We start from the raw sequence: 27877 nt of genomic DNA, 5'->3' as shown, positions 1-27877 counted from the left end.
CTTTTGCATGTTTAGGTTACACATTTACATTTTTAAGTTCTCTGTTGACATTTCAGGTTTTTAGAAGCACTTCTGAAACTTTGTCTCCCAGGTAGGTCTTTAACCTAGAATGTCCTGATTTACTTCTGCAGCCTCTTTCACGATTTTAAAAATGAATGTTTAGATTGTCACCTCTGCCTTATGTAAATATTCATACCCTTTTCTCCAAGAAACGCTGTGCTTAGTGATCTTCCACATTGCCATCCTTCCAGTATTCTCCTGAGAAAGGCAGAGTATTTCAAGATCATTCAAGTAAGCAAGTGGGGGATTTGAATTTATGGCATATATTTTTAGGTCAGTACTTCAATTGCTACATTAGAATGGCTCCCCTTGAGCTAAAAACTTCATGCATGATCCATTTATGACTTCAGTGTAATTTTTTGTAATCCTTTCTCTAATCTAGGACTAGGTTGTTCTGTGAAGATCTCTGTTGTCAAAATAATACTTCTGATACAAATAAATTGTAAGCTTTAGTATAGATATGCATATAAATGAGCATCTGCACTACAGCTGATGCCCACTTATGTACCGGTAATTGATTTTCAGAAAATAAACAAATTAAAAAAGCTCATAGGAGCATGTTGTTGTTTTTTAAAAAAGAAGTGGTACTTGAAATATCCTTGCTGTAAAAAACAGGTTAGCAAGCAGGTTACTGAAGCTAGTTTACTCTCGGCCTGTGATCGGCAATTTCAAGCAGAAAACGAGCAAATTGACCTGGGCTAGTTTTGGCCAGCAAGCAAGGAACAAGATCTCCTTTTGTAGTAGATGAAACTCCACAGTGACATTCTAACCCGGTCATGTAAAGGAAGGGATGTATATTGACATTTCCATGGGGCAGAGTTTGCCACTACTCGGTTACATAGTTTTATCTTACATTTTATCTTCCTTTTTGCTCATGAAAAATGAAAGGGTGAAGGGGAAGGTGGCAACTCACAAAACAGATGGAGGCTCCAATGATGCATGTGCTTCTGCAGGGAGGGAGCTGCAACCTCTCTGTGGCTCCTGCCCTGTGAGTGGCAGCAGCTGCCAGGCTGCCCTTGTATAACTCCAGTAGCTACAAGTCAACTGATTGTATGGCTCAGACCTCTGTCAGAAGAAATCCTAGCAGCTGTTTGCCCTCAGGCTAATAGCTGGGCCAGCAATTTCCTTTTTTAAATAGTTTTCAAGGTTATATATTCCCCCTTTTATAGTATTTTGCTGCTAGATCTTGCCTTCCAGGATATAGTAGTCAACAAGTATCACCACCCCAATGTGTAGTGTCAAGCTGGAGTGCTGCTTCATTACTTGTCTAGATTTTTAATAACTCCAGTGAGTTCGGAAGAGTTTTGTGTCCCATTATTTAAAAGTAGGTATCTCCTGCTATCGGATCTGACTATTGTTCCATCAAATACAGGTGGTGATGGGCAGAGATCTACGGGCTTTCCTTCTTAACCCTTTTTGAAGGGAATAGAGATTGAACTTGGGATCTTTACCATGTAAGAGCCGTGATGGTGCAGTGGTTAGAAGTAGCCAGCAGTATATAGGCTACTTCAGACTGCCGACTGACTGCAGTTTGGCAGTTCTATTCTCACTGGCTCAAGGTTGACTCAGCCTTCCATCCTTCCAAGGTCGGTAAAATGAGGACTCAGATTGTTGGGGGCAATATGCTGACTCTGTAAACTGCTTAGAGAGGGCTGTAAAGCACTATGAAGCTGTATATAAGTCTAAGTGCTATTGCTATAGCAAGTGTCTTACCACTGAGTTATAGCTCCTGTGTATCTTACCTGTAATATACAGGCCAAAATTAGTGGAATAGTAAATAAGATCTGGATGCCAAGAAAGATGATGATCTTATTTTGTTTGCAGCCTTCTCTTACAAGCCAGAGGGAAGATGGCACCCACCTTACATCAGGCATACCGGCGACGCTGGTGGATGGCCTGTACTGCGGTGGTGGAAAATCTCTTTTTCTCTGCTGTTTTGCTGGGCTGGGGCTCCTTACTCATTATGCTCAAACTTGAAGGCTTCTACTCTCATATGTGTACAGGTGAGTAGGATGGGGGTCTGAGCCTATTAGGTGAGATAAAATGATAACGTGGCGTGTGGGGAGGTTGTGGGTGCTATTCTGAGCAAAGTGTTGCACTTTCCATTCCCACAGATCCTTGCTTGCCTCATCTCTGATTCTGCACTTACCAAAACATTTGCAGATGATGCAGATTGAGTCCTATTGATAAGGCCTCGTTAGGGACAGAATTAAGAATGAATCTGACAGAACTTTGAGTAGTAACTTGTACTAATATTGTGTACTTGATAAAAGAGAGGGAACCTCAATGCAAATGGATTTAGCAGCTTCAGCCTTGGGGTTGGGCATTCATATGATTCTTCCAAGGATTCTACCTAAATCTTGTGAGGGACTGAAGATGGAAGAATAAACAAATTAGTACCAAATTGATAGAGCTGGTTTTATTACATGGTAATGGCTTAAAATAGTTTCTGTGGGGTTCTTTATCATTAATTTTCATAAAACATCTCCACACTGTACTTCCCCATGAAGTGAAGTTTCCCATGATCCTAATTCATGCTAAAGCTGTGAAGCATTCCGTGTTGTAGGATATAGCAGTGTTCCCTCACTGTGACCATGTGAGATTAACAATCCCACATTTCAAAGGTGTTTCAAACCACCTTTTTGTAATAAACACAGTGGCTGGATTAGCTCTTATTTTCCTACTATTTTTCTCTAGGACCCCGAGAAATCTTAAAATAGTGTTCTTCCTTATAAAATTGACCTTATATTTATAGGAAAAACAGATTACAATTCCTCCAAGTATTGAACCTCTCATTTTTTGGAGTCAGGCTTTTATTGTTTCTTGTGATACAGCACCTCAGATCATGGCCTGTCTCCTAAATCTTTGACAAGCAACAGATTACTGTCTGACTTTATTAAAATTTTAGAAAGAGCTGCTCTCACTATAAATGATAGCCAAATCCATTACTATCCCACATTAACTTAGAATCACTCCCTGCCTTTCTTGGCTGGCTATTCTACTAGCAAAGCAATCCCTTTACATTCAGAATGGGCCCACAGCAATCAGCTGGAACACTCAGAATGTGATTCAGATCCTGTTCCTTCCCAGGTCATTTTGCTCCTCTTTTTGCTTTCTCTGCTGTGCAGGAGAACGATGTGATTAATCAACAATGTTGAACCAACAATAAAGAAATAATACCCCAATCAAGGAACTACCAACTCAGAAAAACAAGCTAATAATAAACAGCCAAGTCAAGGAGCCACCAACTCCTACAAACATTGACAGGGCAAGCCACTAGTATATAAAATGAGAGCAAACCCCATTCCCTTCTATCACTGATGATGTTACCTAGTTTGGTAATGCACTGTCTGAAGAAAACAACCAAGCTCAGAGAGCATCAAAGACCTCCACAATTTTGTGTTTTCTTCAATGCAGCAAGAAGGAAGATGTGCAACAGGACTTGATTGTGTTTCTTTAGGAACAAAAAACAATCATGCCCGTGGGTAGAATAGATGTAAAAATGGGATTTGAAATCAGTGTCCTAATCTATTTTGCCATTTTCTCTTTAGAGAAGAATAACACCAATGTTTCACCTGTGGCTAATGTAACCCATCCCTTCAGTTGTGTGGAACAAGAAGAAATGCTTACTCTGGGTTTCACCATTGGCTCCTTTCTCTTGAGTGCGGCTACTTTGCCTCTTGGCATCCTGATGGACCGACTTGGACCCAGGCCTCTTCGCTTAGTTGGCAGGTGAGAAGAACAAGGTCTCTGGGCTGGGGCAAATGGCACGGTGGCCTATTGAAGAAAATACCTGAAAGAAAGGGAAAAAAAGTGCCTGGAGGTTACTAGGTCCCAAATTCTCGTTTCAGTGGAAATGAATAAATATTAGAAAGTTGTATTTGTAGATTAGAAACCGCACTGGAACGGGGAGGGAGAACTAACAATAGATTGCAGCTTTTAGGATGGAGAGTGTCATTTTGAAATAATTGGGGGATAACTTTCAATAATTTTTGGTATCTTTTTGAGGCAGAATTTCCATACCTGGAGCTTTTCAGTTGTGTTGCACTCACAATATGGCCACTAGAATTCTGGGAGTTGTCATCTATACATCAAGCGGGCACAGGTTGAGGAAAGCTGCTTTGAGGACATAACAGCTCAGCAATGATTTGATATATCTATTATTTCTTTATAGTGCCAGCTTTGCTCTCTCCTGTGCTCTCATGGCTCTGGCTGCCTACAACCCGTTAGGTGAGAAGAACTTTTGTGTTAATTGAATTAGTAACTTTTAATTACTTGCAAATGGGAGAGTCTTCTCTCTTCTCTGATTTCTCTCCCCTGACTTTCTCCTGGTTCTGTCATACAACTCAGCAGCCCGCTCATTTTGGTTTCCTGCCTTTGTGGCCCCACATGTGCACTACGAGTAATCCAATTCATAGAGAAATGGTCCTGGGAGGGTAACGGCTACATCCTCCTTAATGGCTCTAGATATATTAAAAAGACAGGTTCTCAAATTGGTAGTCTTAAATCCCTTCAACTATCTCCACTCTTCAAATGTGCTAGATTACAGTTTGTGTCTTCCCCAACTGGACATTTGTGGATCTATTCCTTTAAAAAACAACAACACCCTATACCATGTTCTCAAGTCTTTCTGCTATCCCACTCAGTCTTCCATTATATTTCTATTTCCTGTTACAAATCTCCTCCATTCCTTGAGAACACCACCCATCTTCTCATCCCATATTTCTGTTCTCCTTCCCAGTTCTTTCTCCATTGATTTTTCTTGGCCTTTCCTTAAATGGTTTTGGTGGAATCTGCCTGACCTTCACCTCCTTAACTGTAAGTACTGAAATAACCTTTTGCTTGGCCTGTCTAACTAGAATTCTTCCAGCAAGTTCAAAACAGCCTGTTCTGTTCTGTTCTAACTTAAAACCAGAATGGGATCATTCTGGTCTTAAGTTATTGTGCCCATCCCTGGATTTTAAGATACAGAGGCCTACTCTGGCTTAGTTTTCAGAGCCTGACTCCTAATTAGTTTGTTCATTTTACTCAGATTCTCTATATTGTTCAACCCGAGAAATTTCTGGCACAATCTGTAATTGAGTGGCTTTGCCAAGACTTTCTACTAAATTTCTACTAAGCTGAGACCACAGCTTTCCATCTGGGCCTGTTTTGATTGGGTGTGTCTGTTTCACTTCATTTCAGACACATTGATTACATACTTATTCTTAACTGAGCCTAGATGTACTCTTGTACTCTTGGCTGAACGGAAAGACACACCAGGAATCTCATGTCTTTTAGAATGTAAAGATTACAGAAAGCATTTATGAAAAAGAGAGAAATTCCTCAAATCACTAAGCTTACAGCAGATCTATAAATTAGATCCAGTTCTTTTGTAGTGCAGTCATAGGTTAGAAGCTAGTTCTTCTTAAATTCCCACTGTTTTACATAAAAAGTGAAATGTTACTGCCCCAACCTCTTTTTTTTGTGGCTTGTAGAGCTCTTTCTGACTGTGATTGCAAGAATAGGATAGTAAAGAATATTTGGTGGCTGGGGAAAGGGGCAAGGGCCATAGTGGATGATGATGGTTTATTATAGCAGCCCCAAAAGACTCTGGATCCAGTACATAATTTAAAAGCTATTGCGAGTTAATTTAACTCACTGTCAGGAGGAGTTCAATCCTCACTGGCTCAAGATTGACTCAGCCTTCCATCCTTTGAGATGGAAGATCCTTGGAGATTGGTAAAATGAGGACCCAGATTGTTGGGGGAAATATATTGACTCTGTAAACCACTTAGGTAAGACTGTAAAGTGTTATAAGTGGTATATAAGTGTTATTGCTATTTCAGCACAGTATAAAGAGTCATAATAATAAAATACAAACAAACACAAACACATGGGTGTGTGTGATGTGGGCTCCACTAACACATAAACCCTGGACCTAGGAACAGGTGGATCTGAAAAGATTTTCCCCAAAAATTGGAGAGAGGGAAGCATGTGTGTCTTAGAGATGTGGCTTTCCAGAAGACAGGAGCTATGACATGGAAGGTGTGCTTCCTCAGTCCCATATGTGTTTAATTGACACAATCTGGACTGGCCCCGCTCTACCCGAACGTATCAGGTGGGCAGAATTATTGAAGTCAACTAGTTCCACAGATGTGGCAATTCAAACAGGGCGGCTACTTTGTGGACTTGGGCTGAGATATTCTGTATTGAGTGGGTTGTGAGAGAAGGTTGGCTTATTTTTGTTTCTAAAACATCATTAAGCTTATTTGAGGTTTACAATGCACATCTGTATGGTCCTCTTCTCAAAACAATGGGAATCCAAAGTTCAGTATTGTAGCCAGAAGAGACATAAGCAAGTTCAAGGTTGCAAAGAAGGTCCATTGCTTTTTCTAGTAAAATGTCACCTCTTTGTTGAGGGGGTGTATTCTAAAAAGAACAGATTTGGCACTTGGTAACACCACTATGACGCGACAGTGGCTTTAAGTACCTGTCTGCAGAAAGGAGGAGACTGTGTGAAGGTCTCTACCACTGCCACAGCTCTGCTGGGAATTGCTGCATCTGTAATTTGATCCACCGGCTGATTGCTTGCTTGCTTGAGTTTATTATCCATGGAAGCAGTTCTAGACAGCATACCAATAGAAGAAACAATTTAAAACAGGTTTAACATGCATAGCAGAAAAGAACACCAATTACTCACATTGGGGAAACAGCAGTGTAAAGGCAGGTTCCCCAGGTGAGGTCATTAATTGCGCTGTCCCAGAACCTATTGAAGAAAACCAAGGTATCAAGGCTTTCCTAACAGGCGGGGCGGATGGTGCTCCAGAGAGCAAGAACAGCCTCAAGAGAAAGCACATCTGTGAGCTCCAGTTCAGCATGGTGGCATTTCCTCAGGGATAGGCTCTGGAGCATATCAATCTTGTTGGAGCTTTATATTTGCATGATTTTCTATTCATGGCTTTTAGGACTGATTAAATAGCCACTGTAGTTTGCTTGTACAACAATGAATGTCCTTGTGCTTCAAATCTAATTGCTTGGACCAAAGAAGTTCCAAGAAGCATGGATCCATAATTTTTGCAATGCCACCTGCGCCATCTGGCACCTAGAGGATGCTAGAGCCACCATGAGCTCTGATTAGTTATGATTAAGATACTCAGACTTTCCACGTAAAAGCCTGGATGCTTCTGGGCCACTGGAAGGATATATGCAATTCTAAATTCTACATGCCTTTTAGTTGTGGTGGGGAAGGGGAGAAAAACACCAGGTGCCAAAGATAAATCTCTGTCTCAGCACAATTTTGAAAAGCATACTGCTGTTCTTCCTCATTGGCAGTTTTAAAAAAACTTTCTTGACAATTTGTGCTTCAGATCTGTTTTTGCACCATGTACATTCAAGATAATATTTTTATAGTGATTTTATGCATGCCTATCAGAATTGAAATTGTACTGTGAAATCTATTTATTTCATTGTTTATTTATTGGTTCGATTTATATGCCGCCCTTCTCCGGAGACTCAGGGCGGCTTACAATGTGTTAAGCAATAGCCTTCAGACTTTTGTATATACCTGCTTAGTAGGGCTTTCGCCCCCCCCCAAGCGGTGTTCTTTTTTATACAAAGTCAGCTTATTGCCCCCACAATCCGGGTCCTCATTTTACCTACCCTGAAAGAATGGAAGGCTGAGTCAACCTTGAGCCTGGTGAGATTTGAACTTGCAGTAATTGCAGGCAACTGGCAGCTAAGTGCTACTTAACAGCACTTTAGTCTGCTGCGCCACCAAGGCTCCTTTGAGACTGTTGAGACTGCACCTGTTGCAGGTAGACACCTTCAGTAGCAGAATAGAGAAGTATGAGAGGGGTTTGTTAACTCACCCTTAGTGCCCCTGGAAGTCTGCCTAGAAGTCCATCCAGATGTTCCTTAGAAAGAGACCCTGGGTTATAAGGGAAAGATGATATCCGAGGGGAAAAAAAAGATTTTCCTTCTACTGCTGTTAGTTTGCTGGTGCAAAACCCCATTCTTTGGGATTCCTTCAAATCAATTTGCATAACTTCTGTTTAATACCCAAGAGCATCTTTCGGCATCTGTGCTTCAAGTTTGAGTGGTTTTTGTTTTTGTTTTCACAATGGTAATTAAAGCTTTGCAGTTTGGGCTCAGAGGGATTGCTCGTGTGGCACCTGTTTGTATGTCCCTGCCTGCATGCCTTTAAACAGCCCCCTAAACCTTGGTAAAATGCAGCTTCTTTAAAGCATTACAGAAGATGCTACACAAATGCTTCACATTCATCAAAATTTAAATTTTAAAGCTGGAATTAAAAAAAAAAAAAACCCACACAGCAATAATGGCAACACTGCACACAAAACTCTGTTTCTCTGGTTTTTATGAGACAGCTGGCCAACAAATATGATATGAGTATCGGATGATGTGGATTATGATAACATACCTTGACAGGAACTGATGAAGATTGTTATCTGCCTGAAAAATCATGGGGATCACTTGCTTGATTCCAGACTTTATTCGATGAATTTATATTCATCGAGTAGTTTGTGGACATAGATATGAGCATCTCTTTACAAAAACATAATGATCTGTGAGAATATGTGCTCTGACTTAGTGAGTTGCATTCCTGCTCACAAGGGCATCCTGAGCAGGCGGGGTATGATCTCTGAATTGACAGTGACTTATCTCTTTAAAAATATATATTTAGAAAGGTCTGTGCAAGACACATAATTGTAACGTAATCATGTATGTGTGACTAGTCTTTTGAACATGGTTTTCAAGGAGGCATTGTTTTTACAGCAGGCCTTGAACCAGTCTCTGGAAAGATGCTGAGTTTTCTCCACAGGCTTGTTTCTTTAGCTATTCTTATGCCGTTGACCTATTTGCCCATCACAGCTCTTCTATTATTGTTGTCCTAATGGCTGCTCAAAAGTATGAAGCTCATAGAATTTCCCTGAAAATTTGCTTGTCTTTCTCTTTCTCTCAGTGTTCTTTAATACGGTAAAAAAAAAAAAAAAGCCAAAAATAATTTTAATAGTGATCATCTAAACATTAAACATTCTCTGCATTAAGCAATGAGCAGCAGACGCTGAACATTTTTTTTCCAAATGAAAGAAGTGCCAGTGATTTAAATGGGGCATACTCCCTTGTAAGTTTGAAACTGGCTTCTATTAAGCTGCTCTCGGAACCAATCCAACTGCAAATAAATAGTAAAGATCATAGATTGCCCATGACAGGTTACATATGGCTCTCTGATTCACTTTTTTTTCCTCCCAAATTGTATTGCCCAAGTTCAGTGACACAACCATAGCTTTTTAGTAACAGAGTTCTCTGATCATTTTGTCCATAATGAGGGACAAAATTGATGTAATAAGCTTCCATGACAATTAAAGTAATTATTTCTTCCTTAACTTTCTTCTCTCCCCCTCCACAAAAAACAAACAACCCCAGACCCTTGGCGAGAAAAATCACATTACCAGCCATGATACCTGTGGTTGTCAAAAGATGAAAAAAAAATAATTAAACAACTCTAAAGTCTGGCCCTGCTTTAAAACTATTGCTCACCCCAACAATAGACAATTTACAAAATAACCATGGCTTTTCTTGGCACAGGAGTTTGCTTTTGTAGCATAGAAAATAAATATAGCATTGCTTTGGAGCCAGATTCTCAAGCATAACAACTAGGGAGTAGAATAAAATCTTTGTGCCCCTTTGAAAGGCTGAGTGTTTTTTCAGACAAAGGGGGGAAAAATACATTTGTGCACAAAGAAAACATATATTTGGAATATTAGTGTATCTAATCAATTAGATAAGGTAGTAAGTCTTATCTATATACTACTAAAACTCTTATTGTCATGATTTTTAATTGGGTGAAACAGTGCAGGCAACAATTTTTGAACAGATGCCTCAAATGGGTTAATTTACAGCAGGCGTGGAAAAACCCAGGACCCATGACTTTTGAAGGAATGAAATTGGGAAGGTTGCGGTTGCTTCAGGCTGATCCTGTGGTTGGGCTGCTACTTTGGTCATGTGATATTCATTTGGAATATTCTATAACAGTTTCCCAGCCATTCGCATAATCCCTTGCTTCCACTCCCGCAGCAGCCGCCATTTCCCTGCCTGCTGGGGAGGAAGGAAGGAAGGAAGCCCTCACACACACATCCTATTCAGTCCATGCCAGTGGTGAAATTCATTTTTTTTTTACTACCTGTTCTGTGGGTGTGGCTTGGTAGGCGTGGTGTGGCTTGGTGGGTGTGGCTTGGTGGGCATGAAAGGGGAAGGATACTGCAACATCTCCATTTCCACCCCACTCCAGGGGAAGGATACTGCAAAATCTCCATTCCCACCCCACTCTGGGACCAGCCAGAAGTGGTATTTGCCGGTTCTCCGAACTACTCAAAATTTCCACTACCAGTTCTCCAGAATCTGTCAAAACCTGCTGGATTTCACCCCTGGTCCATGCCAATCCTCCCATGGGTCTGTGCCATCCCCTGAGTGCCTTCCATGATTTGCACCACCCCCTTTGAGTGTCTTCCCCACCACACAATACATGTTGTGCACTCCTATGACAGGGAGGGAAGGAAGGAAGGGGGATGGAGAAAGGAGGGAAGGAGGGAATGTCTAGTATTTCCTAACATGCTGGATTTCTCTCTCTCTGCTCTGACCATTATCCACTTATGTGATCCTTTATCAACATTTTTTCCTTTATTTGCTAGAGGTAAATCCAAAGCAAAACAAAATGTTATAGGATAAAAGCATTAAAATCTGAATATTATCCTTTTGAATTACAGTTAACACCCACGTGCCTATGAGATTTTTTAATGTTAAATCTCTCAGCCCTACTGTCTCTCATTAGCATTTCTCTGTGCTCATATAATTTAAGTAATTTACAGAGATAACAAGTGAATTTAAATATCTGTAGTTGTAAAATTTAGCAATTTTAACCCTTGTATAACAAATGGTAGAATGCAAACATACAGATTTAAACATTTTGCTCTCTGTGTGTGTTACGTGTGTTTCTAAATCTTCCTTGTTGGGCTGTGTGTATATGTGGTATAAGCTGTATGGGTTGTGTGGTGTATGTCACTCTGGTAGAATATCATGAGCTCTTCTCCTGCATGAGATTCCTTGAATGCCATGTTTTATGAGACAATGAAATTTGGGTGACCAAAGATACCTGTGCCTTTAAGAGACATACTAAAGAGAGATTAGTGCAGAGGTCTTCAAACTTGGCAGCTTTAAGATTTGTGGAAGTATATAAGGGTGATTCTTTCTAACTAAAGCCAAAATAAACTGCACACTTACAAGCACAAGAGAATAATGTTCCCTATTCAGTATGCTGCTTCTTTGCAAAGCTTCATAGATAGATGATGTACAGCATAGCTGTGCTGGCTGGAGAATTCTGGGAGTTTAAGTCCACAAGTCTTAAAGCTGCCAAGTTTGGAGACCTCTGGATTAGTGGCTAGGGCTCAAAGGTCTGTATCTGTTGGAATTTCCTGCTGTTCACCATCTATAAAGGCACAGGGTGGCTCTGGTCACTTCAGGCTCTGCAAAGCCCATGTTGAAAGAGTAAGGATTATGACCTTGGCAGGAACTTCTCTCTCCCTGTTTGCTTATCAAGGTGACCTGACCAACAGCTCTTCCAAGCCCTCTGCTCTATCCCATTGCAAAAAGTGTAAGAAAGACATTGCTATCTCAAAACATACAAGGATTATACCTGCTTCACTAGGAGATCAATGCATCTTTTGGAATAGGCAGAAAAACACTCGCAGGGCACAGATGGGGAGTATCAGCCAATGAGCAGGCAGAATAAAGTGCCACACCTTTCCATTTGCCTTGGATAGAGGCATATGTTAGGGAACTGGAGAAGGAGCCATTCTCTGCTTCATTGTTTACCCGAATCCAATGTTAGGTTTGGCACCATGCCTTCCTTAGAGCTGTTCTAGAGGAAAAGAAATGAGCTTAAAACCAGGGGTGAAATACTCCCGGTTCGGACCGGATAGCCCGAACCAGTAGCGATGGAGGTGGGTGGTTTGGAGAACCGGTAGCAAAAATCCCTGCCCCCCCCCATTGCCCAGCTGAGCCGCGTAATCATCAGAGGCTTTTTTTTTTTTAAAGCATTTTTTCTACAACCTCTTTGGCCGAAAAAATGCTTTTAAAAGTAAAAAAAAAAAAAAAAAGAGCCTCTGATGATTGCGCAGCTCAGCTGGGATCATCAGAGGCTTTTAAAAGCATTTTTTCTACAACCTCTTCGGCCGAAGAGGTTATAGAAAAAATGTTTTTAAAGGGAAAAAAAGCCTCTGCTGATCAGGTAAGTCAGCTGGGATCGTCAGAGGCTTTAAAAGCATTTTTTTTACAACCTCTTCGGCTGAAGAGGTGGTAGAAAAAATGGTTTTAAAAGTAAAAAAAAAAAAAAGTTGGCCACGCCCACTCCATCACCAGCCATGCCCACAGAACCGGTAGTAACAAATTTTACATTTCACCGCTGCTTAAAACTGATAGTACAGGTAGTCCTTGACTCGCAACCATTTGTCTTTGAAGTGGCCCTTCAAAGTTACAGCAGCATTGAAAAAAGTGACTTATGACCCTTTTTCACACTTACGACCATTGCAGCATCCCCATGGTCACGAGGTCAAAATTTGGGCGCCTGGCAATTGGTTCATATTTATGAGGGTTGCAGTATCCCGGGATCCTGTGATCAGGTTTTGTGACCTTCTGACAAGCAAAGTCAATGGGGAAGCCAAATTCACTTAATAACTGTGCTGAACAGTTGGAAACTGCAGGGATTCACTTAACAAATGTGGCAAGAAAAGTAAAATGGGACACTTAGCTGTCTCACTTAGCAATGGAAAATTTGGGCTCCATTATGATTATAAATTGAGGACTACCTTTTAATATCACCCCTGCATAATCCAACAGCTCTCAATCCGAGTGATAGTTTAGGGCTTAATTTTGTAGACTCCTGGGATGCTTTAATGTTCATCCCTGGATTTCCTGGCCTGTGCTGGACTTCAGGGATTGGGGTTTGTTTTTTGTATTTCAACTGGGCAGAAGGATGGTGACACCTCCTTTACATCTGCTCTCTTGCCTTACATCTGCTTATTGAGACTCCTCTTCTCTGCAGAAGTGGCTAACCTGTTAGAGTGGTCTGCCCCACCCCTCCCCCACTTCCCAGGAGGTTGATTTTTCAACTAGTGCAGTTCATGTTTCTGTTGATGGTTTGGCCTCCTCTGGAATATAGAGATTGATTATTACCCCTTGAACATTTTCTCCCATGTCATACAGCCTGTTCAATCCCTTTTTTTTTTTTTAATTTGATTTATATGCCGCCCTTCTCCGGAGACTCAGGGCGGCTTACAGTGCGTTAAGCAATAGCCTTCATACTTTTGTATATTTTATACAAAGTCAGCTTATTGCCCCCACAAACTGGGTCCTCATTTCACCTACCTTAGAAAGGATGGAAGGCTGAGTCAACCTTGAGCCTTGGAGAGATTCGAACCAGCAGAAATTGCAGGCAGCTGTGTTAATAACAGGGTGCACTAAACCCCTGTACTATCAAGGCTCACAAGGGCAAGTCAGGAGACGACTAATACACAAGTGGAGAAAAAGCCCATCCTGAATCTGATTAAACATAAGAGCTCATTATCAAATGTACTTTGTGGTGGTGATGGAAGCAGAAAGCAGTTTCTCTTCCACCATTGCATCTCTTCCCAGTGTCATCCAGCACAGTTTTTCTGAATAGATGAGAGTTGTTTGGGATCCAGCTGAATGCAGATCATAATCCTCGATGGCTAGCTGTGTCACGTTAACTATTGATCACAATCATAATTTAGACTCTGCAGCTTCAGACCAATTTTTAGATGTGTTCAGGGCTCGGTTTTCATTAGATTTCTTTGGATATTTTATTTTTAGGGCCTTCTAACACTGTTGGAGTGTTTGAGCCAGCCCCACATCTGTTTGCCTGTTATCCTTTATGGCTTATTGTATGCGGCAAGAATGACATGCTCAGCTTGGTCTGGAAGTTATAAATCCTGCTTACATAAGTGATCCTAACCTCATTAAAGGAAGGTGTAGTGAGCCCATTTCTGGGAATAATATCAATGACTCTAGAAGATCTAAATAATTTTTAGGCCAGTGGCCAGCATTCCCTTCCTGAACAAGGATAATAGCTGATCAGTTGGAAATGCTGATGGATGGAACAGTTTATTAGATCCACTTCAATCAGGTTTAGGGGTTTTGACATGGAAACTGCCTTGATAATCTTTGCCTGGAGAAGATGGAGGAGTGAAACTTCATTGATTCCCCAGCTTCTTTCAGCAGCTGACTATCACCCATGGAATCTTTCTGGAGACAACTAAACAGCTTAACTGTAGAAGGTAGAATAGCCTTGATGTGGTTCTCCTCATTTTGGATGGATGGATGGCTGCAAAAGATGATAATGGAGGACTTCTGACTGACCTTTGTGGGGCTTCACAGGTTCCAGTGTATCCTCCATGTTGGTCAATACCTACATGGAACCAGGAACTTCATTTGGTAATGGACTGGATGACCAAGAGCAACAGATTGAAGCTCCATTCAGAAACGACAGCATGCTGTTAATGACGTTTGTGCCCAGAGTCTGTTCTGAATGGTCTTTTCATGTGCCTTAAAGGATCAGGTTCATAGCAAAAGGCTATTTGCAGATCCATAAATGAATGTAGAGGCCCAGGTAGCCTTTATGGCATGGAGTTCCTTTATCAGTTTAGGCTGATATGGTACTGTAGCTACGGCCCTAACTGGATAGACGTACAGTAGCTTCAAAACAATATTTCTACATATTTCTTGTTGTAATGGGATGTATGTGAGGCTACCCTGAGACAGCTCAGCAGCTTCACTTAGCACAGAACTCTGGTAGCAAGAGTATTGAAAAGAATTGGTCAATGTGAATACATCATGCCAGTTCTTTATGATCCCCATGGTCATGCAGTTTATTTCCACGTCAAGATGCTAATTTTAGCCTTTAGTGCCAGGCAAATATATTTTTGTTTTCCCCAGTCTTTTAATTATAATGTTGCTGTGATTTTTAGATCTTCTATTGCTACCTTTCTTACAATTTTGTTATAGATTCTGAAAAGTACCTATAACATTTTAATGAACAATATGTTTTAAACAACATGTTATTGTTTTAATTCCTGGTTTTTATGCTTTGAGATTTTTAAGGAAGTAGTATATAATTTTAAAATAAACATTATATTAGTTAATACTACTATTCTAGGCCACTTAGTTCATTGGGTCTTGGCTTCTGAGTACACAAGTGAAGCTTTGGACTGTAAATTGTTAGGAAGTGATAATACATGTAGTTTGAATATGTATCTTTGATGGAAAATTAGAATTTAGAAGAAGTGGGAATGATTTAAAAGAGAATATGGAAAATGAAGAAGGATCCAGCTTTTTGGGTTAGGGTTAGGGTTAGGGTTATAGACTACAGAAAATAAAAGACTCCAAATAAAAGAGAGTAATTTGAAAGGACCAGACTAGGGGATATATTTCTGTTTATTGTTGCTTCTTTTTGTATCTCTTTAGCTGCCCAACATGTTTGGAAACTTGCGTTCTACTTTCATGGCACTCTTGATTGGCTCTTATGCTTCTTCTGCTGTTACTTTTCCTGGAGTTAAGGTATGTAGTAGAACAGGATGATGCAGCAAAGAATGTCCTAATCCCAAAATTCCTGATCTGGAGAGTCAAAGGCAGCTGTGGGTTGTATATCTGCATGTTTTTTTCTTGGCTGATGAGACATTCAATAGGCTGAGAGAGACACTTGAGGAATTCAGATGTGTGGTCTACCAGCAAAAGTTCTACCACTGGGAAGAGGAAGGGAGAGTAAAAGCAGGCCTGATTGACAACTCATCAGTCCTTCCAAAGGTGCTTTTCAAAAGGCAACTGGACTTCCTTGTTTTTTTTTCCCTTGAAAACATTTTGTTTCTTATCCAAGAAGCTTCTTCAGTTCTGAGGGTGAGAAGCAAAATGTTTTCAAGAGAAAAACCAAGAATGTCAAATTGTCTTTGGAAAAACACCTTTGGAACAACCATAACCTGGATGATTTTGAGAATCTCCATAGACAACATCTGTCATTGCTTCCCAAGCTTAGGTGAAGAGATGGATTCACATTTTCAACTGTGTGCACAGAATCCACAGGAATTGCTTTCTGTTTGGATATTAGAGAATTCATCAGCCTCTTCTATGGCTACTTACTGGAATGTCCAAAGCCATCCCATCCTTTTTCTGTGGCTTTTTTACCATTCCTCACATTTATTTTGCCTCTTGTCCTATTGGTATTAGCTGATCTATGATGCAGGAGTTTCCTTCATCGTTATCATGCTTGTCTGGTCAGGCCTGGCTTGCCTCATCTTCCTCAACTGCATGGTCAACTGGCCTAAGGAGTCCTTCCCAGCTCCAGAAGAGGCCAATTATACGTAAGTAGGAATTGCATGGCAATGTTGCTCTAACCAATCAAAATTATACCTGTTTTCTACAGGTAAACTCATCTGGTAAACGGAGTGCAAGAATGATGATTCCCGAGAATTTATATTGTGGCTCTTCTCCCTCCTTAGTGCGGACACGGCACCAATCTATCCCCATCAGATGTGCTCTATTTATTACCCTTAATTTCTACCTATTTGCCATGTTCATTAGAAATTTTGGGAGTTCAGGAGCATATCAGCTTGTGGACAGTTACAGTACATTACGCTAAATGGAAGTCGGGCTGATTTGCAATTTCTTGCCTATCAGGGTCAGCATTCTCTGCTTTAGTATCTTAAGTAGTACTATTAAAGAGAGACGTGTCAGTTTCTGTGGAGCTTCCTTCACAGACTTTGTTTCCTTCTGAATTGCTTTGGCTGTCTTCTGATGACATGCTTTTGCTGCCATGTGCTGGCTTGATTTGAGGAAGTATTGTTCTTCTACCTTTTGCTAAAATTTACATCTTTGTTAAGCCTGTATTGCAGAAAACTTGCATGCTACTGGGTTACTTAACTATATTCTAGTTGGTTGGTGATGAACAGAAAGCTTAGCATGCAGGAGAACTTCAGGCTTTCAAAGTGATTCTTACTTCTGTAATATTCCCCTGGGTCAGAGACTCGGGGGAGGGGGGGAGATGAAAAAGATGGTATACCCAAACATCTGGCACTCTTCCTGAAATAGGCATAGTACACCCCATCCAAACCTTGGCAGGTTCCTAAAGGTGCCAGATGTTGATGCCAGCCTTGGTTCAGCTTTTCCTTTCAACCCCAAGGCATTTCTCTCAAGAGTTTGAAGAGAGGCTTGTTTTCCCTTGGAATAGTCCACAAGTCTTGACGCTCTCCCTAATGCACCGCTTGTATTTGGCTTGGGTCCCATCAAGCTCTTCTGGTACATGTTCTATTGTACTTCAGGCTCTCTTGTCCTTTCTTCACCTCTGTTTTCTGCCAAGTAGCAGAAATTAAGGAGGGAAAACCCTTTCTTTATCAGCTGCAGTGGAGAAAGTCTAGGCTTAGTTTTAGCTAATATGAGGAGACATTGCCAGGATCACTTCTGACCACAGCCATACATTATCTACAGACCACGATCTGCATAATTGTAGTTTATTAAACAAGCAGCGTTTTATGCAATTAAGACAAAATTCATTTACTATACTTTTTAACTACAGTGGTCCTATGTCCTTAATTATAAATGACAATCTTTTATTTCAGAAACGTTTTAGATTTATTTAATTTATTTATGTTCTCGGTTTTGCTCTTAAATTTTCCTTTGTAAAGCAAAATTATAAACATAAGCATTTTTAAAATCCCTACAGACCTCTTTCAGATTTGCTCCCTTTTCGTGTTTGTCCTCTATTTTTCTCAATAAAAGATGGTCACTATAACTCATGAAGGCTGGGTTCACTTGAGAGACTACCAAAAGCCAAAGAGTCTGTGTAAGGGCTTTGTTCAGTGTGTGAGCCCAACTCTATCTCTCTTCCTCCTCTTCCTCGATCCTTTATCCCTGAAACAGGAAGAAGATCAAACTGAGCAGCCTAGCTCTAGATCACAAGGTGACCGGTGACCGATTCTACATGCATGTGACGGCTGTGGGGCAGCGGCTAAGCCAGAGGGAGCCACAGCTGAAGGGGGGCAAAGAGGCACTCTACCCATCAGTGCAGGACCTCTGCCAAGGACCCACCAAATCTGCCCAGCGTGAGTGCTCCTCTTGCTTCGCCATCCCTCAGTTCAGTGAGAGAAGCTGGGTGGGGAGAGGATGTGGGCAAGGGGCCTTTTTCATAAAGCTTACAGTTTGATTTGTCATGTGCCTGATGTGCAAGGCTGCAGGGGGTTTTGGGGCTGGTACCAGCCTTCCTAAGAAGTGGGAACTTCTATAGTTTGTAGATTTGGCACTAAGATGTATCTTCCCTCCCAGCTGTTACTTCCCTCTCCAACTTTGGGCCTGTTGCATCAGGGGGAGTTGTTAGCTGTGGCTGCCACAGCTGAGGACAGACCCTGGCATCTGGCTCCATCTGTTGGCAGGAGATGGCCCCAGCATTTTTGTTTGATGGCTTTAGTCCTAATTTTGGAGGGAAACACCTCCTCCTAGGCAGCGGTGAGTGGAAAAAAAACCAAAACAAAATTCAGGATAGAAATAGGAATGATGGGGATCACCAGTCCAACTACTGTTCTTTGGACTATACAGAAAAGCAAACAAGCAAACCAACAACAACAACAAAAATTTGTTTATAAAAATTTAATAAATATAATAAATAAATTTAACAAACAAACAAACAAACAAATGAATAAAGCGGTTTTGTAGTTGAATTAACTCTGCATTGTCCTCTTACTGGAACACAGTCTTTTCTCTCTAGGTTTCTAGCAATCCTGTGGCAGTATAGGTTAGAACATGGGTGTGAAACTTGCAGCGTCACGTTGCCATCACATGACGTTTGGGGCCTTTTTTCCCATTCGCGGAGCTGGGGTGGGTGTGACCTGCACATGACGCATCTGGCCCACGGGCCACCAGTTTGACACCCTGAGTTAGAACATCAGCCAGGGAAATAGTGAAATTTGTAAACAAATAAGTAATGTGGCCAGTACCTTTATGGACCTTGAATTCAATCCAGGTTTACAAATAACAGAAAACATTTATTTAATTTATTAAGATACAAATACTGTTAAACAAAAATCCTCTCTCCTTGTAGGTAGTCCTCGCTTAATAACCACAGTTGGGACTGGCAACTTCTTCTCTAAACAACATAATCATTAAGCAAATCATCATGTGATCCCAACTACAATTGTACTGCTGGCTTCTCCATTGACTGTGCTTATCAGAAGCTGGTTGTGAAGTGTGCTGATGGTGATCATGTGACCATGGGATATTCCATTGGTTGCAAATGCCCTCTGGTTATGAAGTACCCCATGTTGCAGCGTCCCTGTGATCACGTTAATCACATGATCACAGGGTCGCTGCAATTGTCACAGGTGCAAAGACTAATCGAAAAGTAATATTTTCTGTGCCATTACGACTTGAATGGTTACTAAACGGGAGTTGTTCAGTGAGAACCCCCCTGCCTTAAGCATCACTGCCTTTCTGTTAAAGCCTGAAGTACTGCATAGTCTGTCCAGCTGAAATCACCAGATCTCTTCCTAAGAGATCATAATCTCTGACCCTGAGGTGAATCTTTATTACCGACCTTGTTGAAAAGCAGAGTGCTAAGAAAGGATTGTTTAGACCAGGGATCTCCAACCTTGGCAACTTTAAGCTTGGTGGACTTCAACTCCCAGAATTCCTCAGCCAGCTTTGCTGGGGAATGAGGAATTCTGGGAGTTGAAGTCTGCCAGGCTTAAAGTTGGCAAGGTTGGAAAGCCCTGGTTTAGACCAGTCTTTCTGGATCTGATGCCAGACAGATTGGCTGGGACAGCTTACTTTTTCTAGGAGGCCATAGTCATAAAGCACCTTATGGAGAATCCAGTCTTGTTTGAGACACAATCCACAATTCCTTCCTAGTAAGTAAAGCGTAAATGGAAAGGATATTCATTTGTTTGTCCGAAAATCATTCTAATCACCGCAATGTATTCCTTCTGGGCGTAGGCTCCATCCCCTTCTGCCACAGTGTCTGTTCTCCCATCTTTCTGTGGAGCCTTATCATAATGGGAATCACCCAGTTGCGAATCATCTTCTATATGGCAGCCATGAACAAGATGCTGGAGTTCCAGGTGACGGGTGGCGTGGACCTGGGTGAGTTCAATGGGAAAGGGTGTCTCTGGAAGAAATGCAGGAGAAAAAGGAAGCAATGGGAGGAAGGACGTTTCTTCCTGCTTAGTGAACTTCTAGTTGAAAGTTCTATCCTGAAAAGAAAATCTGGTTAATCTGATGTGGGCTTTTTCTTTCTTTCCTTTTTATTCCAGTGCCAAAAGAATTGGAGGATAAAGCCGAGAAAACAGGCAGGAGCCTTAATTGCCTGGGGCTAAAATAGGTCTCACAAAGTATATGTGTAATGTAATCTGATAAAGGACTTCTACATTCAGTTCTCTGTCTAAGCTTTAAGGTGAAATCTTCCATTTCCTAGGAAGCAAAACCTTTCAAATATTCCCCATGTACTTCAAAAAATTCTAGCCATTGCTGTGAGCTCAAGCACTGCCAAACACCTGCCCCCTTTGTGTTCTCTGATTACTGGGTATATGTAAGGGGATGATTTTTCACATTAGTGAAGTCAAAGTGCTGAAAGAACCATCATTACAACTGTGAATGTTAACAGGAGCTTCCTGTAATGGAATGGGAAGTACAAGACATAAAATCATGATCAGCAGGTTGATCCAGAGAATTTCTGCTTTTCTGAAAGAAGTTTTCATTTCTGTTATGATGTGATTTTATACTTCTATCCCATCCTCCCTGCCCTCCCCCCAAACTTAGAATAATATGCCTTAGGGCTCCAAAATGATTTATTTGGGTTAGAGAAGGAACATTTCTCCTGGTTCTTCGGATTATATTCTCATTCCCTCTCTCCTTTCTTTTTTTGTTGGACAGTCAGTTTCTACTCTTCCATCTTTGGTGTCATGCAATTGTTATGTCTTCTCACTTGTCCCTTCATTGGCTATGTGATGGACTGGCACATAAAGGATTGTGTGGATGCACCAGGAAATATAAACCGTGCTGGATCTATCAAGTGAGACTTCTGATAATTTCCAAATGTCAAAACAGCAACTGTAGAAGGCAACCCATGCTTGAGGGTAGATATACTGGGGCGCTTAACAGAAGGACCAGTGATAACTTTCCTTTATCTTCCTAGTCCTGAGGTGAAAGGAGTTCCACCTAAAGTCCGCTACCTTAAGATCCAGAAGCTCACCAATGCTATCCGAGCTTTTGTCACCACCAACCTTCTCTTGGTTGGATTTGGTGTCACCTGTTTGATCAACAACCTTCCTCTGCAGGTAACTTCTATTGTGTTCTTCATTCCTCTCTGATTTTCCTTGATATTCCCTCCCTTTGATAAAGTTCTTCTGTTGCCTCAGTGCAGTTTCCCTTCCCTCACCAGCTCTTTAACTTGTTTTTCATTTAATGACTCCTGTTGATTTCCTCCTCCTTTCTTTGTGTCTTTTCCCCTACAGTTTGTGACCTTCATTCTTCACACCATGGTGCGCGGCTTTTTCCATTCTGCCTGTGGAAGTCTCTATGCTGCTGTGTAAGTTATGCCACTGGGGTGAATCTTTTGCACTTAAGAATGGGTGCAAGGGGATTGGCCTAGTTTGGTGGAATGGTCTGCTACTTGGGTTAAAATGGGGTAGTCCTTCTAGTCTGAGCAGTGTAGTCTGTCCAAGAAGAAGAAAGCTGTGTCAGTTTGGCTTTCTTTTCTTGCTTATTGTCTTCTTTTCCCCAAGGGAACAAACCTAAGAATGGAAGAGGATGAAGTAGAAGACAAGCATCGGTTAAATTTCTTTTCCAATTACTGAGTCTAAATACCGTTCATGGTTTTTAAACAAGAGTGGCAGTTTATCTTCTTCTTACATTTTCCATTAGCATTTTCTTAGACCTAAATACACGTTTAATCCATTGAGGCTTCTAAATCTTTATAATATTGATAGATTGGACAGCTTTTCAGCAGGGTGGGGAACCTATGGCCTTCTGGAGGTTGTTGAACTATCGTTCCCAGCGTTCTCCGTCATTAGACATATTGACTGGGCTGCAGAGAGTTGCAGTTTAGCAGTTTCTAGAAGACCACAGGCTCCCCAACCCTGAACAATTAATAGATTTCCATTTCTCTAAACAAAATAGAAACTTGTGGTTGTTAAGAATGGATATTTCTGTGTAGATGTTGGGGTAAGGGTTGTCAATAGCCTCTCTGGCTTTTTGAGAGTCATTTTCTTCATATTATGTTTGATCACCAGGTATCCTTCCAATCACTTTGGTACATTGACCGGACTCCAGTCTTTGATCAGTGCCGTATTTGCTCTCCTCCAACAGCCACTTTTCATGACTATGGTGGGGCCATTACACGGGGATCCCTTCTGGGTGAGTTTCAGCTGTTTGAATGAAGATAGGAGTTTCTTGAAGAAGGAACGTGGTGTTTTTTAACATCCAGTGTGAAATCCATTTCATTATTTAGGTTTACTAACAAACACTCCAGCAAGCTCAGTGCCAAGCTGATATGCTTCTTCCCATACTAACAATATGTTTGGGTTCTCAGTTTTCTTATTCTGTACTTTGTGTATCAGCGTATCCCTTACCTTGTTTTCCCCAAAGCTGTTGTACTGGAACCCACATACATCCTATGTCTAATTTTCAATTCTCACTCCATATCAGCCACTTTTTAAAAGGGGGTTTAAAAAGTGCTTTACAGATTTGGAAAAGAGAGATATTGGTGATGTCACATAAGCTCCACAGAATTGCTTTGACTGGCTTTGTTATCTGACTTTTTCTCTGGGCAGTTGTTGCAGGATAGGGAGAACGATTCATATGAGCATGTAGTGTAATTATCTATTGTAGGTAGATAATTATCTCTAAAATGAATAAATGTGTACGATCCCATTTTGAATTAAAGAATATTAGAAAGAATATCAAAATCTGAATCTGACTGAACACTCTTAAGAGTCCTTTATTAGGACTTATTTAGTGGCGATATGGTCGGCAAAATGTTCGCATTTTTCCACACTTATTGCATCCGCTGATTCTCGCCCAGCCGCACTGTTTAGGGTGACTCGCTCTCTCCTTAATGTAGGGGGAGCCGAGGAGCCCTTACAGGGTAGAGCTGAGGAATTTGTGCAGTTTCTGTTGGATAAAGTTGCTCAGATTCAGATGGACCTGGACTCTGATTGGGCAATTCCGACCGAGATGACCAGGGCAGGTCTTAGTCGTATTGTGTGGGATGAGTTTGAGCCTGTGACTCCTGAGGAAGTGGACAAGGCTGTGGGTGCGATGAGTTCCTTCACTTGTTTGTTGGACCCGTGCTCCTCCTGGCTGGTTTCGGCCAGCAGGGAGGTGACACGAGGCTGGCTCCTGACTTTAGTTAACGCTTCCTTAAGGGAGGGGTCTTTTCCACAACCATTAAAGGAAGCGGTCGTAAGGCCCCTCCTCAAGAAGCCTTCCTTGGACCCAGCAGAATTAAAGAACTTTCGTCCAGTCTCCAATTTACCCTTTGTGGAGAAGGTTGTAGAGAAAGTGGTGGCACTTCAGCTCCTACGGACATTGGATGAAACGGATTATCTGGACCCTTTTCAATCTGGCTTCAGACCTGGCTACAGCATGGAAACTGCTTTGGTCGCTCTGATGGACGATCTCTGGCGAGTTCGTGATGGGGGTCACTAAATGTGATGTGCCAGTGCCTGGAGGCTGTGAGAATCTGGATGGGAGTCAACAGGCTCAGACTTAACCCAGACAAGACCGAGTGGCTGTGGGTATTGCCTCCCAAGGACCATGTCGACTGTCCATCCTTAGCCCTGGAAGGGAGAAGCTGTCCCCCTCAGAACGGGTTCGCAATTTGGGTGTCCTCCTTGACCCACAGCTGAGATTAGAGCAACACCTGGCAGCTGTGGCTAGGGGGACCTTTGTACAGGTTCGCCTTGTACACCAATTGCGACCCTACCTGGATCGGGAGGCTCTTCTCACAGTCACTTATGCCCTTGTCACCTCATGGTTGGATTTTTGCAACACACTCTACATGGGGCTACCCCTGAAAAGTGTTCGGAGACTACATTGGTCCAGAATGCAGCCACTCGAGCGGTTGTGGGTGCACCTAGATACTCCCACATTACACCAATCCTCCGTGAGCTGCACTGGCTTCCTATCGGTCTCCGGTCACAATTCAAGGTGTTGGTTATTACCTTTAAAGCCCTATATGGCTTAGGGCCAGGCTATCTTCGAGACCGTCTTCTACTGCATAGCTCCCAACGACCGGTAAGATCCCACAGAGTTGGCCTCCTCTGGGTCCCATCAGCTAAACAATGTTGGCTGGCGGGTCTGCGGGGGAGGGCCTTCTCTGTGGCTGGCCCGGCTCTCTGGAATCAGCTACCTCCTGAGGCCCGGACCACTCCCATCCTACTGGCCTTCCGGAGAATGGCGAAAACATGGCTTTTCCAGCATGCTTGGGGCCGTTGATCTTGCCACTGCGATCTTGCGAGATCCAGCCATGAGCGGTGTATATGGGTTTTTTTTAATGTCTCTTATTGTATATTGTTTATATTGTCTTTGTTGTAAGTTGCCCAGAGTCCTTGGAGAGTTGGGCGGCATAGCAATACGAAAAATAAATAAATAAATAAATAAAATTAGGGCTTTGATGCAATCAAAGCAGTCTTCTTTGAAGAAGCTAGTCCAGAAACAAAACTAGCAATTTCGTACCAGTTACTATCACTGATCATAAATGGACATAATTCGTATGATGTTCCTTACTTTATTCATAGGTGAATCTTGCCCTCCTTATCTTCTCATTTATGGGCTTCCTGCTCCCCTGCTACCTCTTCTACTACCGCTACAAACTTATCCGGAAGCAAATGGCCAAAGATGATGCTCATATGAAATTCCAGGACAATGCAGCTGCCAATGGCTTGCTGAACAACGAAGCCACCTCTTTATAAACCAGGCATGGGGAAAGTGGGGAGTTGTGGATGATGGAGAACAGAATGCAGAATTGGTGTGCCTAACAGATGGAGCAAGGCGCCGTGAGCAAAGGGATGAGACAATACTGTGAGAACATTACATTTGGGAACTATGAAAATAACTGAGGTGCTTTTAATTCTCAACAAATGCCTATCTATATTTATATCTATATTTTTTATATATAGAAACAAAACTCTATTTTTTTTGCAGGGTATTTTAAAAAGCTCAGTGATTTTTAAATAGACAATTAGAACATCAGTCACTAAGCATTGCAGACCAAGAAGCATTTATGAAAAGATCTTGGATGAAGAATTGGCAGGATGGAGTACCGTATCTAACCTACAGCACCTTAGGTTGCCCTTGCCAGTCATAATTTTCCAGGGTTGTTTGGCCCTGGTGGAAATGGACTCTCACCACTTCCCTCCTCCCTGACTGATAATTATGACAGAGAAAATCAGGGAGTGTCTGCAAAACCCCAGAAGTAAATTCAAAGGGATTATTGTTTGCCAACAGTCCCAGGGAGTCCCTTGTGACTCGGTTCCCCTGGGTTTTGGCAACTAATGTTGGGGTGTCAAAAAATTTGATGCCGTGTTAGATCACTGCTTGGTAATGAATGCTGCAGGTTGTGCCTTAGCCCCCAATCTTGTTTTGAGCTTTATAAGACAAGCCACCTCCCCATGAATTGTCCCCCAGAGATGAATTTTATGGCCTTTTGAGTGCTGTGAATTTTTCCAGATATTGTTCTTTGATCTGTCTTGATTGCAAGTGTGACAAGGTTTGTATACTACAGAAATGTAGGGAGGCATTGATTTAACAAGACTTGTGTCAGAAGAATAGAAGTGCCAATTTTTCATGACTGACTTTCTGCCTGGGCCCTTCCAAAATAAATTTTAAAATCCTAGCAACTGGATTTGCACCAGTAGATCCCAGCCAAACTTTTTATTTATTTATATGGAAATTGTGTTGCTGCCTTTCTATTAAGAGCAGGCTGTGGTTTTTCTTAAACAAAATAAAGCCATACAGTAATTCCAACGATAAAATTAAATAAATTTCTGTGCAACATTAAACTCAATAAATGTCTTAAAAACTAAATAAGCCAACTGGCAACTGAGTGATAAATTGTAAAGTAGATTAAAAATAGAAATGATGGAAACATGGTTCAAAATGTTTTATGAGGTACATAAAGTAGGATTTCACTGGACTGGGCCGACTCTTCCTTGGGAGTAAATTTTATATATAGGTAGTCCTCGACTTACGACCACAATTGAGCCCAATATTTCTGTTGCTAAGTAAGACATTTGTTAAGTCAGTTTTGCCCCATTTTATGATCTTTTTTGCCACAGTTGTTAATTGAATCACTGCAGTTGTTAAGTTAGTAACAGTTGTTAAGTGAATCTGGCTTCCCCATTGACTTTGCTTGTCAGAAGGTCACAAAAGGTGATCACATGACCCCAAGATATGCAACCGTCATAAATATGAATCAGTTGCCAAGCGTCTGACTTTGTGCTGTAACCGTCATAAGTGAAAAATGGTCCCAAGTCACTTTTTTTTTTGGTATTGTAACTTCTAATGGTCATTAAATGAACTGTTGTAAATCGAGGATTACCTGTACTAGAACCAACTCTGAAAATGTTTTAGGCCTACACAAAGATACCTGCAAGTTTCCATTCAATGGTTGTGGCATGAAAAAAATGGAGGAGACGGCATTATTGGTTGTGGTTGATAAATATTCTATTCCAAAACAACAGAGGAGACAAGATCGTTCACCCCACTTTTACAACTCTGGCAACTTCAATCTTAAAAGGTTAAAGTCATCAACCTTCAGCTAATGTAGCCAGGGCAAATCGTATTTGGCCTATTTCTGCTAAAAGTCTGGCTGCCATATTCTGAATCAGTGGAATTTTTTGAAATAGTTTCAAGGACTCCTCTCTGTATAGCATACTGCAGAAGCTAAGTGTGAAAATTGCTAGATGAGCAGCATTTGGAAATGTTATAGCACTTTCACTGAATGGATGCCATAATGGGACTTGCCTACTTGTGAATGCCTACCCTGGTGGGCCTTGTAGTCACAAAACATCCGTTTACTAGGAGACACACTGGTGAGATTATTTTATAATACTTCCCGCCCAGCATTCCAACATTGCTCAGTCTTTTTTTCTGGTGAGTTAGGAGTGTTTCCAAAGAAATGATGCTGATCCTTCATCATTTTCTAGGAATACCTAGGACCTTTTTCAGAAATATTCTTCTTTTTTTGGAAATAAATGTGAAACTACAATCTGACATTTTGTTGTACATCATTCCTTCCTTTATGTATAATATCAACGGGTGTGGGGGGGTTGCCAGACACCAATAAAAGTATACCCTGGTGTATTGGTGCCCATTGACACCATTTTACTACTGTATAGGGGAACCTGTGCGAAAATAACTGAGTCTGTCACCGTTGGAAAAGAGTTCATCTGATGCAACTGTCAAAGCTGGAAAAGAGCCTATTTGCGGATATGCCAGTTACCTGGATGTCTAAAAGTAATATTAACAGGGTTACTTTTAAATTGCAAATATATAAGGGAGCCAGAAGGGGTTATACCTACCATTCCTACCTCAATTCATCAAATCTTTCCTTTAGAGCAATATTTATCCATCCATCAATCGATTTATCAATCATCTGTCTGTTGTCTATTCATATTGTGTGAGTGTGTCCTGTGTGTGTGCATCTCTCTCATCTGTATATTAAACACAAAGTGTTTAATATTTAATACTTCAGTTTGTCACTCAT

At 41.4% G+C, this 27877-nt stretch overlaps 1 protein-coding gene across 1 annotated transcript in view; it reads left to right on the top strand.

Moving 5' to 3' along the window:
- SLC43A1 (solute carrier family 43 member 1) overlaps positions 1 to 27384 on the top strand; it is a 34738-nt gene extending 7354 nt beyond the window's left edge. Inside the window, exons 2-15 of the mRNA XM_070957247.1 lie at positions 1885 to 2063; positions 3612 to 3792; positions 4235 to 4290; positions 4802 to 4878; positions 15598 to 15690; positions 16354 to 16487; positions 18043 to 18224; positions 20107 to 20253; positions 20424 to 20459; positions 21043 to 21181; positions 21305 to 21446; positions 21624 to 21697; positions 22401 to 22524; positions 24909 to 27384. Coding sequence (XP_070813348.1) covers positions 1910 to 2063; positions 3612 to 3792; positions 4235 to 4290; positions 4802 to 4878; positions 15598 to 15690; positions 16354 to 16487; positions 18043 to 18224; positions 20107 to 20253; positions 20424 to 20459; positions 21043 to 21181; positions 21305 to 21446; positions 21624 to 21697; positions 22401 to 22524; positions 24909 to 25082 — 1713 coding nt within the window. The 5' untranslated portion in view covers positions 1885 to 1909 and the 3' untranslated portion in view covers positions 25083 to 27384. The remainder of the gene's footprint in view (positions 1 to 1884; positions 2064 to 3611; positions 3793 to 4234; positions 4291 to 4801; positions 4879 to 15597; positions 15691 to 16353; positions 16488 to 18042; positions 18225 to 20106; positions 20254 to 20423; positions 20460 to 21042; positions 21182 to 21304; positions 21447 to 21623; positions 21698 to 22400; positions 22525 to 24908) is intronic.
- Positions 27385 to 27877: the final 493 nt, after the last annotated feature.

The sequence above is a fragment of the Pituophis catenifer genome, unplaced genomic scaffold, assembly GCF_029215685.1.
Source record: "Pituophis catenifer annectens isolate HBS135680 unplaced genomic scaffold, rPitCat1.0.hap2 SCAF_1, whole genome shotgun sequence".
Classification (NCBI taxonomy): domain Eukaryota; kingdom Metazoa; phylum Chordata; class Lepidosauria; order Squamata; family Colubridae; genus Pituophis; species Pituophis catenifer.
Note: the sequence above shows the minus strand (reverse complement) of the source record. Positions and strands in the feature narration are given on the sequence as shown.